General features: G+C 49.4%; 1 protein-coding gene across 8 annotated transcripts in view; it reads right to left on the bottom strand.

Moving 5' to 3' along the window:
• The window catches only part of Stra6l (STRA6-like), a 62,718-nt gene that overhangs the window by 25,025 nt on the left and 23,761 nt on the right, over nt 1-13,932 (bottom strand). The window contains exons 1-5 of one of the 8 annotated variants that reach the window (XM_006538311.3): nt 13,260-13,275; nt 12,889-13,039; nt 8,620-8,765; nt 3,764-3,839; nt 1,950-2,050 (exon numbers count right to left, since the gene is read on the bottom strand). In XM_006538311.3, coding sequence (XP_006538374.1) covers nt 1,950-2,050; nt 3,764-3,839; nt 8,620-8,765; nt 12,889-12,999 — 434 coding nt within the window. In that variant the 5' untranslated portion in view covers nt 13,000-13,039; nt 13,260-13,275. Of the gene's footprint in view, nt 1-1,949; nt 2,051-3,763; nt 3,840-6,356; nt 6,612-8,619; nt 8,766-12,727; nt 13,171-13,259; nt 13,325-13,932 lie in introns of those variants that run through there. The other 7 variants (XM_006538310.4, XM_006538312.2, NM_001305421.1 and 4 more) reach the window with 7 other exon arrangements.

Raw genomic sequence — 13,932 nt, 5'->3', positions numbered from 1 at the left:
CAGACAGAGACAGAGAAAGAGAGAGAGAGAACAGGAAATGGAGCCCAGGCATGCACCTTTGAAGCCCACCTCTAGTGACATATTTTCTCTAAAAAGGTTCTTCCCTTGAAAGATTCCCAAACAGTGCCAACTGGGGACCAGATGTTCAAACTCATGAGCCTATGTCTCATTTAAACCATAGCAGGGAGTATTAGTCAGTGACAATGAGGCCAGAGGGTGTGACAGGAGCCAGTCAGATGAGTCCTGATAATGTACGTCCAGGAGGATGAGCACGGTTACCTCACAAGTTCTGCCCCATCCCCTCGATGCCACATGCCCAGTGGGGTGAACGGGTCTTTATCTAATCAGTGTGACAGTTAATGTTGAATGTCAGTTTGATGATATTGGGGACACCATGGGAGCATGCCTCTAGGTATATGCACGAAGGTATCCTGAATGTGGGTATTATCTCCGATAGGCTGGATCCTGGTTGAACAGCTTCCACCTCTCTCTGCTTGCTGACAGCAGAGGCAACGTGACTGTGGGTCTCCTGCTCCTGCCCATGCTTCCCCTGCCATGATGAACTGTATTGCTTCTTAAACTGTGGGCTAAGATAAGCCTGCCCTTCCTTCTGTTGCCTCTTGTCAGCTCACAGCAATAGAAAGAAGGAACGAACACAGCCAGTCTCAGCCCTTTGCCTGGCAAAGCAGTTACAGCTGCTGGAGTGGGAGGGGCTGACTCTGGGAGGCATCCGCAAAGAAGCCAGCTGCTCCTCAGAGCTCCAGCATCCTTGGGTATCGTGGTTGGACTTCTCTTGCATCCCAGCTTAGCCTTAGCCTCAGTCCTGGCATCATGATGTTTCCTAAGACTGAGATCTCAGGATGCTCACTGTGTGGATCTGGTGAGACTGGGACATGGGAGGATCAGAGAGTTTCAAGCCAGCCTCAGGGAAATCTTGGGTCACCTTAGCTCCGTGGTCTCAGGCAAATCATTTAGCTTCTCTGAGCTCAAGTTTTCTCATTCCTTTATCAACCTCCACTATACTTTGAGACAGATTGATGGAACTAATGTAAGCAAAGAAAAAGGCCCAGGACCTGGGACAATAGCAGTGCAATAAATGCTAACTTCGTGGTGGTGGTGGTGATGGTGATAATGATGACAATGATGACGATGATGATGATGGAGTCATGAGACAGAATAATTAAAACTCAAGAAAAATGTTCTAAGGGGTGCCATGATGCAGAACAGCCTAACTAGGAAGACTCCAGAAGGTGGGCAGGATCTCACACATGCTTTATAGTGCCATCCAACCAGAAGGGTGGCTGCTTTTGGTCACTGGGAGCCTTTTGCCTCTTGTTTCCTGAGATAGCCACAGTGGGAAGGCGTTATGGTTTGGAGGTAAAATGTTTCCCACTGCCTCGTGTGTTTGAAGAGTTGGTCCCCAGCCATTGCTGTGGTTTGGAAGGTCATGGACCTTCAGAGAAAGTTCTAGATGACAGAAGCAGGTCAGTAAGGTTGAGCCTTTGAAGGTTACAGCCCAGTGTTGCTTCCTGTCTGTCCTCTGCTCCCTGATCTGGCCACCATGTGAGAAGCTCTGCCACACACAGCTGCTGCCACAAACCAAGATTTTCCAGCCACTACACCTTCATCATCATGATGGATCGTACTCCCCTAAACTGTGAGCCAAAATAAACCTCTGCTCCCTTAAGTTGCCTTTGTCTCGTGGCTTGTCGCAGCAACGAGGGGACAAATCCCATGGAGGTCCCTTTTCTATGGCTGTCTAGGTCTCCTTGAGAAGTTTCTGGGCAGCCCTGGGTGCTGATGGGGGGCAGAGGCCTCTCAGAGCATTGTTTAGGGAATCGGTACAGCGGGAGAAGATTGGATCCTCAGAGCTACCTGGCCTTGCATTTTGTGTTGGGCCCAACCCCAGGGTACACCAAGCTTCAGCAAATGACCTCCAGTCAACTTACACGATGATTCCAAAGTGGTTCCCCAGGAGGTAGGAGGTGTCATCTCTTTGTCTCCGATGCTCTCGTCTTTGGAGGAAAGACAAGACCAAAATGATGCAGAGCTGTGAGAGAGAACAGTGTGTCTGGGACCCAGTCACCCTCAGGTGGCCTCAGTGTCCCCCTGTGAGGAGAGAATAGTGTGTCTGGGGACACAGTCACCCTCAGGTGGCCTCAGTGTCCCCTATGAGGAGAGAACAATGTGTCTGGGACCCAGTTACCCTCGGGGTGGCCTCAGTGTCCCCACAGAAAAGAATGTATGGGTAAGCAGAGAGCTTGCATCTGTGACACCTGGCACTCCATGTCCCTCAGAGCTACCAGAAGGTTCTTTTCGGACTCTTCCTCTGTGTGGCCGTGCACAGAGAGAGGCTTGAGTCTAATTTCCACATATACATCCTCCCTGGACCTTGGTCTCTGTCTTTTGAAAGGCAGCCATGCCTGTCAGATTTCAAATCTTTCTTCCCTTCATTTCTGTGGATTTGGCCATGTTCCAGATGAAAATTCTTTATCCTAATTTTACTAGAAATGTCTTAAGAATTGTCTGTATGTGCTCTCTCCACTTCCTTATCTCTGCTGGCCCTTCAGACCCTGTCATTGCATTGCAGGGGCTATGACGTCACCAACAGCCATCTTACCTACCACCCAAGGCTATACCAACTCCAGCCTAATCTACTTTACCTTCTCCTCACACCTTCTTCCCTGAGCTCCGTCCACTGTGTATTCTTGTTTTCCCCATTCTTCTCCAGGCCCCTGGCTAGGTCATTTCCTCCCTGGCTTCTGGAAAGAGAGCTCCTTGGGCTCCATCCAAGCCCCACCTTTCCCCTGCCCCCGTCCTCCTCCCTAGAGACAACTTTTAATGACACAAAACATTCACAAGCTTTTACCTCCAGCCCTGACCCTCCTCACCCAGTAGCTCTAGATCTGTTAAGCTACCCAGCTGGCATTTCTGTTGAATGTTGGCAACTTCTCAAATTCTGCATGGTTTATGTGAAACTCATGATTTTCTATTGCCCAACCTGGACCTCCCTTCTTGCTTCCTGGGGGTACCCACCCTCTAGGGCCTTTCACATGCTGGGTGAGGGCTTTACCACTGAGCCCAGGGGGCTACCTGCCTTGCCCCCTTTTTGACTTTTTATTTTAAGACAGGATCTAATGTCTTATTAGGTTGTTCAGAAGAGTCTTGAACTCAAACCCAGTTCAAGGGCATCCAAGGGTACCTACCAGACATGCATGTGTTACACAGACAAGCATGCAGACAAAACATCGACAAACATGTTCATTAATTTAAAAATGAAAAGCAAAATCAAAGGTTAATTGCAGCTGAGAAACAATACCCGGGATTGCCCCTGGGCTCCACATGTGTGCACAGATGTGTTTGCTCATACCTGTACACACATTCACAAAAAAGAGTTGGGGGGCAGAGAAAGGAAGGAAGGAAGGAAAAGAAAACCCCCCTTTCACTCTGCCAAAAGTCCCATATTGCTGGCTCTAGAACCCAAAATGCTTTGCTTCTTTTGTATGTGAGCTTGGATGTACTCTGTAAGACACTGAGTAAGGGTTTTAGAAGGAGAGCCAATGGCTCTCTCCCCTATGTGATGCAGGCCTGCCCAAAAGCTGTGTGGTGGAGCCTCCCAAATCCCCTCTCTCCCTTCCTCCCTCCCTGACTCTCCCTCCCCCTCCCTCCCTCCCTGACTCTCCCTCCCTCCTTGACCCTCCCTCCCTCCCTCCCCCCCTCACTGCTCTTGGCCCCTGCCCTGGGCTCCACTATCTTTACTTACTGATGGAATGAGGGAGTAATGGAGGAAGACCTCCCGGTCCACTGGGTTGTCACAGGTGATATTTATCTGCCTGGTTCTGAAAAATAGCCACAAGTCACATCAGCCACATCAACAGTCATGGGACAGCATTGACTCCAGCCTGGAGTATTTCTCTCAGAAGTTTGGAGCATCTGAACTTCCTCACTTGCATTCCCAAGGCCCAGCTGCTCCTTCACTGTCTTCCTAAGTGAACTGCTCTCGTGCAGTTCCTCGTTCATCTTCGTTGTTCATGGCTCTGCTGATCTCCAGCATCCCTGGAGTTGGCATGAAGAACCCCCCACATCCATATCTGGATGGCACAGTTGTGGGTAGATTTGAGTTTTGTGGGGAGTTCTTTTTACAGAACACTACAGAAATGTCTGACTTTTTCACGTTTTAAGGAAAACTAATGGCCATGAAAACCCTTCACTGGAGTCCTTTCCATCTTCCCAGAGCCCCGGAAGGGTCCTATGCAGGGAGGAGAGTGAGACTGAAACATCACTGATTCCCAGGAAGGAAGTTAGTCTGTGGACCTGGGTTTTCACAGCCGAGGTCAGAAACACCAATGAAGTGCTGGGGCAGGAGGGAGCGGGGGAGGGGGGGCAGGGGGGAACAGGAGGGAGTGGGGGAGGGGGGCAGGGGGGAACAGGAGGGAGCGGGGGAGGGGGGGCAGGGGGGAGCCATTAGACTGCACACCGCAGATGTCCTCAGGACAAAGCAAGTCAGAAACACAGGGACATTTTCCCTAACAAGGGACCCCCTCTTTCCTAGGCTCCATCACACCTTGTTCCTGCTACACTAACTCCATGGCACCACCATGGCCACCACCACTCCATCACTTCTCTGACTTCAGCTCTTGCATTCTTGACTCCAGCACACCCAGCCAGCCATCTCCTCAGCATCCATCTCACAAGCAGTGACCCCTGTTCGCTCAGAGGTCTCAGTGGAGAGCAGAAACACTCACATCTATCCCCTGGAACTCTTTAAACTCCTAGCAGCCTGTGCTTGTGTCTCATCACAGATCTGAAATGTCCAGAAAAGGTAAGACAGGATTTGGCTCTTAAGAATGTAAGAGTGGGCTAGGCAGTGGTGGTACACACCTTTAATCCCAGCACTTGGGAGGCAGAGGCAGGCAGATTTCTGAGTTCGAGGCCAGCCTGGTCTAGAGAGTGAGTTCCAGGACAGCCAGGGCTACACAGAGAAACCCTGTCTCAAAGAAACCAAAAAAAAAAAAAAAAAAAAGAGTGGACTGGAGAGATGGCTCAGCAGTTAAGAACACTGACTTCTCTTCCAGAGTTCCTGAGTTCAATTCACAGCAGCCACATAGTGGCTCACAACCATCTGTAATGGGATCTGATGCCTTCTTCTGGTGTGTCTAAAGACAGCTATAGTGCACTCACATACATAAAATGAAATAAATTTTAAAACAAAACAACAAAACATCAGTCTTTCCATCCCATACAAAACCTTACATGTAGGAAAGAAAGGAAGGAAGGAAGGAAAGAAGGAAGGAAGGAAGGAAGATAGGAAGAAAGAAAGAAAGAAAGAAAGAAAGAAAGAAAGAAAGAAAGAAAGAAAGGGAAGGGAAGAAGCCATACTTGAAAGCAAAAGGGAATTGTCAGAGAGCTGAGACAAGATCAAAGAGAAAAGATCAGCAGGACCGTAGAGTAGACAACAGGACCTCATGGAACAAGCTTCACACCCACTCAGGGAGCAAGAGCAGGGCCATTGAGATATTCAGCTGGGAAAGGGGCTTGCCACCAAGCCTAACAACCTGAGTTCAAACCCCAGGGTCCATATGGTGAAAGAAGAGAAGGAACTCCTGCAAGTCGTCCTCTGACTTCCACATGGTCACAATAACGTGTACGCGCGCACGCGTGTGCGCACGCGCACACACACACTCCCAGCCCTTACCATCTATTTGCCTCTCCAGGAGTATGATGCATGGGTCACAGAGAGAAGGGCAATGGCCAGACCAGATGTAGCACTTGGGGTCAGCCACTGAAGGGCCCCAGCTGGCAGAACGCTCTCCTCCTCCTCTCCCCACTGAAAACCAGCCCTTGGCATCAGTTACAGCCAGGCTCACGGCACAGGGTCATGGAATTCTCCACATGAGCACCCATTTAAAACACAGGACACTGAAGGAAAAACTGCCCCGAGAAAGCCAGGAACCTCAATGAACCTCGCTCCCAAGGGTGTGGAGGGAACACCGGTCCTCTCATGAGTGAACGCTAGGGGGCGAGCTCTCCAAGGAAAAAAAATCAGAGGAAGAGGACTGCCAAGGGATTGGCAGAACACACTGCTATCCCTCAGCTCTGGGGATTTGAATATGTAAATATTTATTTTAAATATATAAATACCAAATGCTTTCGCGTGTAATATTTCATTTAATAATGTAGTCAATGCATATGTATAAACACAAGAACTGAAAATTATTTTCCATTACAAACACGCTCAGGTAATAAAATTTTTCACTATAAAAATTCTCAGGTAATAAAAAGGAACCCATGAAGAAGGGTTTAAAAGCAACAGGAATAGAAGAATGTGCCATCGTGCTCCATCGCCAGGTAAGTACCTTGAAATTGGTTGTCTGAACTTTATAGAATAGGATGTCTGAGCCGGCAATAACTTAAGCCCCAAACAAAATCCAAACGGAGGACAGAGAGAAATAAAACTGTGTGGCTGTGTCTCCCGCGGTGTGGGAATGTAGACTCTTGTCTCCTCCCTCTGCAGTTTAGGAGTAGAAATGAACTCCTAGCTGAGCGTGGTCACGATCCAGTGGCAGAACACCAGCAGGGGATGGCTGAACACAAGCCACCACAGTAAAAAGCTACATGAAAGAAAAAAAAAAAATCACTTGAACAATGACCAGGAAGAGAAAGAAAATGAAGTCAATATAAAAAGAGAGGCTACAGGACTAGTGAGTGGCATCTAAAGATTGGTAACTAAGCTGCTATTGGAAAAAAAGAGGGATTTCAAAAATACTTAGAATTCAAAATTGGCAAGTGACCTGGTGTGTGTGTGTGTGTGTGTGTGTGTGTGTGTGTGTGTGTGTGTGTGTGTGTATGTATGTATGTATGTATGTATTTAATGTAGATTGGTGCTTTGCCTGCCTGTATGTGTGCCTGCCTGATGCCAGCAGAGGCCAGAGGAGGGTCAGGTCCCCAGAACTGAAGTTGAAGGATGGTTACAAGCCACCATGTGGGGTGCTGGGAATTGAACCTGGGTCCTCTGAAAGAACAGTGAGTGCTTTTAACTGCTGAGCCATCTCTCCTCTTGAGCCTCTCGGGCTTTCATGTCTTAGAAGAAGTCCTAAGTGGGCCACAGGTATGTTCATCAGTGTGGAGCCTCCCTGGGGAACCCAAAGGTCGGGGAGTAACTGAGCTGGTGAGGATGCAAAGAGACGGTAATGCTTGAGTGTTGGTGGAAATAAAGACTGTAGCTACCGAGACAAACAGGATAGAGGGCCCTTTTTAGGGCTAAGCACAGAGCTGGGCATGGTGGCACAACCCTCTACACAGAGCTGGGCATGGTGGCACAACCCTCTACTCAGGGAGGATCTCTATGAGTTAGAGGCTAGCCTGATCTACACAGTGAGTTCTCAACTAGCCAAGGCTACATAGTAAGACACTGTCTAAAAATAAACAAGCTGACTAAGCACGGAACTGCCACACTCAGCTACATCATTCCTGGGTGTGTGCATCTAAAGGAAAGAAAATATGTTTGTTCCCATGTTCTCTGCAGAACTATTGGCAGTAGCTAAGGTATGGAATCAGCTGAGGTGCCCAAAATGGGTAAAGAAAATGTGGCATGTGTATGTGATGAAATATTACTCAGTTATAAAAAAACAAAACAAAGTAACGAAATCCTTTCATTTGCAACAACAGGAATGAGTCTGTAGCTATCAGGTTGAGTGAAATAAGCCAGACAGCACATACATTTAAAAAACTGGCCCCACGGAAGTCTGGAGGCCGGGAAGGATGGGAGCAGAGGGAGCATGGGATGCAGCTGCAGACGAGGGTAAGGTGAGTGTTACGAAGCGCAGAGAGAGCGGCCACACTCAGCAGTAATGCACTGGATGCTTCCAGATAGCTGGAAGGGAGGATCGAGCCTGCTCCCAATACAAAGAGCTGACCAGTGTTTGAGAGGACTGCTGGCTCACGGCCCAGCTCTGGTCACTACACAGAGTCTGAGGGTGGGATGTGTCATATGACACCCACAATCATCTGCTGCTAGTGCATGTCAGCTGAACAGTTTAAATTAAAAAAAAAAAAAAAGATAAGCCGGTGTAGGGTGCACCTGCAGGAGGACCGGAAGTTCAGGCTGTCCTTGGAACACAGGGCAACCTGGGTTACAGGAGACCTGAAGTCTTTTTTTAAAGCTAAAAATAAAAACAATAAACCCCTACACTCAGCTAGCACTGAAATGAGAGGAGATGTCATCTGACATTTTAGACCGGGAGCCCCTGGAAGGAGCTGCCGGAGGCGCTGAGGGCCAAGAGGAGATGATATCTTCTTCACCTTCCTTTACTGGGATCACGCTGCAATCGGCGTGAGGACTCTGAGCACCACTTACTTATCTGCCAAGAGCCTCTCTGGATACAGTAATTCCACTTCTGGGACTTGTAGGACTTGTACAAGCCAGGGATGGTGGAGAAATGCCTAGAGATTCTCCCTGTGTCTCTGTGTCTATCTCTGTGTCTCTCTCTGTCTGTCTCTGCCTCTCTGTATCACCCTCCTTCCCTTTCCTTCTCATCCCTCCCAACCATGTCCTAATTCACAATTTAACCTTTTGCAGGTTAGGTAGCGTTAGCCTCTTTTTAAAATAAGGAACCGGACCTGGGATGGGTGTCAGTCCCTGGTTGACAGGGTCCCTCTTGTCCCAGCCGAAGCCCAGCAGCTTTCCCGTCTCTGATTCTTGCGGATTCCAGCTGGTGCCTGGCACAGAGGGCCCTGCGATGGTCACTGATTCCCAGAATCTCCTTCTAGAGGCATCCAGAGAGAGGTGGTGATCAGGGCAGCCACACAGTTCAAGGGCATTTCAGGTCCAGTTCAGTTTGCTAGTCGAGTGGGCAGCAGAAAGAATGGTCCCCAGTCCAGTGCAGAGGTGGGTCATGGGAGAGGTACCAGACGCAAGCAGTGTGTCTGCACAGGACTCTGTGCACACCTAGTGCTGGGGAAATCTGCTTTATGGGAACTCCCACGAATCCACCAACTCTGGCCTTGGAGAGCTGAGGTGGACACAGGTGTTGCCAAGGCTGGCTTGGGTCTGTTGGGCAAGGTCAGCTGTCACTAAGGGGAACACTGCATGGCAGTTGTTAAATGCCATTGTCAAAAATTAAACATTAAAAACATTTTAAAAGTTGCATTAGTGCCGAGTGTGGTGGCGCACGCCTTTAATCCCAGCACTCAGCAGGCAGAGGCAGGAGGATTTCTGAGTTCAAGGCCAGCCTGGTCTACAAAGTGAGCTCCAGGACAGCCAGGGCTATACAGAGAAACCCTGTCTCAAAAAACCAAAAAAAAAAAAAAAAAAAAAAAAAAAAAAAGTTGCATTAAAGGCAAAAGTAATAAAGACTGGACATGTCTCAGTCCTGGAGAGTGTGCCCCACCTGCAGCATAGCTGCTGCCCTCTTTGACCCTCCGCTACTGTTCGTCCCATCCCAACACTCAGGAATCCAAGCCCATATAAGGCTTGTTTTAGATTTAGGTGTGTGGTGGTTGGGTTTTTTTTTGGGGGGGGCAGGGGTGACATTGAGGCAGAGTTTCACTCTACAGCCCGTGCTAACCTCTAACTTGAGGTTCACCTCCAAGTTCTGGGCTCCCCTTTCTTAGTTCCTCCTCTGCTAAGGTCAGCCCTGAGTATAAAAGAATTTCTCCAGCTGGGCACCAACACCCCTGTAATCAAAGCACTAAAGAGAACTGAGGGGCAGAGCAAGGATTGCTGGGAGTTTGAGAGCAACCTAGGCTGGAGTTTGCATTTGATGCTAGTGGGGGCTCCAGAGTGAAAGGATCTTCAAAGATGGAAGACAACACAGGAAGAAGAGAAGAAGGAAGAGGAGGGAGAAGCGTAACAAGAAGAGGAAAAGGAGGAGGGGGAGGAGTCAAGTTAGTTAGTTAGCTAGTTAGCTAGGTCATTCTTTAGTTAATTTTCTATTTGGTGAGCTGAAAGGGATTCCTGGGGCTGAGCCGCTTTCCCAGAACACCTGGCCACTCTCCTGGTGCCCCTCCTCCCAGGATCAGCCCTCTGGCCCCTCCCCTCCTCTGCTCAGTGAGTCACTGTCACAGGGCTACAGAGTCAGGGCTCTGTCCTGGGCCCCTAGCCATACTCAGGATTGCATGGGTTGCAGTCCTCACTTTGTTAACCAATAGCCAGGATGGCTGCCCTGGCTCTCTCTGGCCTTACGGCCAGCCCAGCAATGTGGGTCATGGCAGGATGCCTCTGATGAGATGTCCCAGCTGCTCCCTTGAGCTGCCAGCCTCATCAATCAAAGAAGCCACACAAAGACCACAACCCTGTGTCACCCCAGTTCTGCTGCCGTTGCTGGGATCCTGGGACTCAGAGACACTCTGCTCTCAGCTGGTCACTGGGGAACAACCCCTAAGAATCAGGAGAGAGATTCCAGGGGCCCACATATGCACATTCTGCTTCCATTCTGTTTTCTCCCTGGCCCCTTCTCTTCCCTGTGTGCAGACATCTGTTCCCAGTCTCCATCTCTCTACTTGTTATATTTCCTGGCCAGGCATGGGCAGCTCCTGGTTGCTGCCCTTCCGTGGGGAGCACGCATGGCTGTTGTCGTGTGTATCTGAAGTACTCAGAGCAGCCATCATGAAAAAATAAAAAGGTCGACTGAGGGAGGCAGAGGCAGGTGGATTTCTGAGTTTGAGGCCAGCCTGGTCTACAAAATGAGTTCCAGGACAGCCAGGGCTACACAGAGAAACCCTGTCTCGAAAAACCAAAAAAAAAAAGAAAAGGTTGACTGAAGAAGAAAGAGGTTTGTTTCTACTCCCTACCATTCTTTGTCTGAAGGTTTATTTTATCAGGGGCAGAGAGATGGCTCATGGCTAAGAGCCCTGGCTGCTTTGGGGGAGGATCTGGGTTTGATTCCCAGCATCCATCTGGAAGCTCACAACCATTTGTAACTCCAGTTCTAGAGGATCTGATATCATCTCCACGGGCACAAGGCATAGACGTGGTGAACAGACATACTTGTAGGCAAAACATCCATACAGATGAAAGGAAATGGGGGAAAATAAATTTTAAAATATATTATAATTTGTGTGTATGCACATATATATACACTTTTATACACACACATATATATGTATATGTATACACACACATATTTTCGGCACACAACTGGCCTAAAGGTGGACTGAGTCCCCTCTGCACAGCCACACCAGGTGCCTTCCTCCTGAGGAACACTTTCTCACTGTCCCATGGAGCCACAGGTCAGCCTGTCCCTCTAACCAGCTCATCCTCCGAAGTCCTCATTGCAGGAGCAGTGGCTCCACATGCCCATCTGGCCACATCACAGATCCAGAGCGACTCTGGCTGGCTCCTCCATCCCTGTGGAATCCGCTCAGCTCTGTCCTTGCTCGTAGCCCAGGTAATGATCATTGTCACTAGACCATACAGCAGCCCTCTGCCCCATCTCTGACCCATCCGCCATGTGGACCAGAGCCACCTTTCTAGAAACCCACATCTGATGGCATCAGGCCCTGTCACCTCAGCCTCTCCTGCTCTCCCCCAGCCACAGAGCCCACTGGAGAGAGAGGGGCAGGCTCTCTTGGACTCTACAGCACACCATTCCCTTCCCACACCCTCCAGAGATGCTCAGCCCTCTCCATTTACCTATCCTCTAGATAACTCCCATCATGCCTTCTTTGTCTCCATGGCTCCCTTCTCTCCTGTCTACTTTGGGATCTCTTAGCATTCTGACCAGATCCTGGGACTCCAGAAGGCAGTGGGCCTGTTTTCTGCTCTTGATTCCCCAAGTTCTCAGGTCAGAGTGCGAGTCTCAGTTCCTACCATCTGGGCAGGACTAGAACTTCCCTGATCCTCCATCCTTCCCATCCCAGTTCTCCTTTGATGCTCTCAAGTTTGTGGGCTCACCCTCTCCTGTCAGAAAGGCTATTCTCAGCAAGAAGGCAGATGCTGCTGAGGGCGGAGAAAAGAGGACAGTTGCACGCACTGGGGGTAAATCAGCCTGACCATCATGGGAGAAGGCATGGAGAGTCTTCAAAAAACTAAAAATCCAACTTCCTCTCAATTCAACATTTCCACTAGTGGAGACATCGACCAAGGAAATGAAAGTAGTGTTTTCAAAGCGGTAGATGCATTCATGCTTAATATTCACAACAGCTGAAACATGGTGTCTACCACCAGGTCCAACTTCAGGGCAAAGAGAATAAGTTACATCCATAACTTAAATAAACTCAAATAAAGAAGGAAATCCTGTCAACATAGATGAGCCCAGAGGGCATTGCAGGAAGATAAGCAATGCATGACATCACTCATCTAGGGCCACCAGAAAAGGCTGACACAAGGGCAGGCTGGGACAAGAGAGGAGGGAGAAGGAGGAGGCTGGTGAGAGAGGCTGGCCACCATACAAAGTTACAGCTATGAGGAAAAGGGGCCACTGCTGTGCTGCTGTTTTGTGGCCCAGCAGGGTGACTAGAATTAACAATTGGCTACATAGCAGACGGGGGAGGGGAAGGGCTGTCTTGCCACAAGGAAATGGTAAATATTTGAGGTCAGATCAGTGTTTCCTACACATATGAAGACATCAAAGTGTACTCCATAAATGCGGACAATTATAAAATATCAATTAAAAAGGGCGAGGAAGGATGGGGAGTTTTACACCAGAGTAACAGATGAAGAAACCATGTCAGAAGACTGCAGTCAGGATTCGGTCAGGATCCTCTGACCTGGGCTCTGCCCACTCACCGTGGCTCTGACTGACACGGAGGAAATCTACCATAGTTCTGCCTTTTCATGTCCGCCTGCCTGCAGATTAGCCAGTCCGTGTCTTTCTCCCAGTCTGTTAATCTCTAACATCAAAAGAGCCGTGAGGAGTGACCCATCTCTGCTCAGTCTCTGCCGCTCACCTTGTGCTGGCAGCAAGCATCTTGCTGAAGGACGACTGTGCGCGGTACTGTGGATGCTGCGGTCCTGGGGCTGCTCCGTTCCTCGGAAGCTTGTTTATGACGGCTTCCCATGAGCTCCTATTCTCCCCAGTTTGATCTGTAGACCCAGACTCTGAGAAAAGGCAAATACCCAGTGAAACATTTACTTGGGAGTGAAATCAGGCAGCAGCCCTCTTCCTGGTTTCACAACACTTTTGGCTCCTCTGATTCTCAATCCACAAGCGGAGGCTCCTCTCTTCTGCTGCCTCCCCCTTGGCCTTGCTGCTATTCCTTTCACACAGCAACCCCCCACTCCTCACCCCCGCCCCAGCTGTGGTCCCAGGACCACCCACCCCCAGCTGTCTGCCGGCTTTGCCTGGCAGCTGTGTGCCTTTGGCTAGCTATAAAAAATTATTACAGGTAATAAACTAGGTCTCCAAGCCGTAAACCAGGACGGCTGGCTTAGAGGTTCTCCTTGGACACTGGCAGCCAGCCTCTTGTTTGGAGAAATGAGGGGAGACAGGTTTGAGATCGTGACAGAGATACATGACAGAGCCTGCTAGCGGCTCATCCATGAGCTTCACATTCTCTGCGCGGAGAGTAAGGCTACTACTTGGTAACTCTTCCTCATCAAGGCCAGACTCCAGCCACCCTGGCATCTGAGAGCAACTGCCCAACAAGGATTCCTGTGGGACAGGTGCAGGAGTGCTGGGTGCCCCCTCTGCACAGTGTGCTTAAGGACTGAGAGAGCCCACCACTTCCTCTTTCCCACGGGAGGGGAATCACAAGAACTGGGGAACACAAGACCTTGAGTCACCATGCTTAGAGCATTGGCCCTTACATGCTGTCCCCTCACAGTCTAGCCCACAGGCAAAAAACTAAAGCTGACTTACTTGTAAGCCGTCAATGACACATGGGCTGACTTGTCACAGAGCTCACCTGACCCTTTCTAATACTTCCTAGAGGACAGAGGACTTTGTTGGCACCTGAAGTCCCAAGTCCCCTATTTTAAGAATAAGGTTTCAA

This window comes from Mus musculus, chromosome 4 (assembly GCF_000001635.26).
Source record: "Mus musculus strain C57BL/6J chromosome 4, GRCm38.p6 C57BL/6J".
NCBI classification, from domain to species: Eukaryota; Metazoa; Chordata; class Mammalia; order Rodentia; family Muridae; genus Mus; species Mus musculus.
Note: the sequence above shows the minus strand (reverse complement) of the source record. Positions and strands in the feature narration are given on the sequence as shown.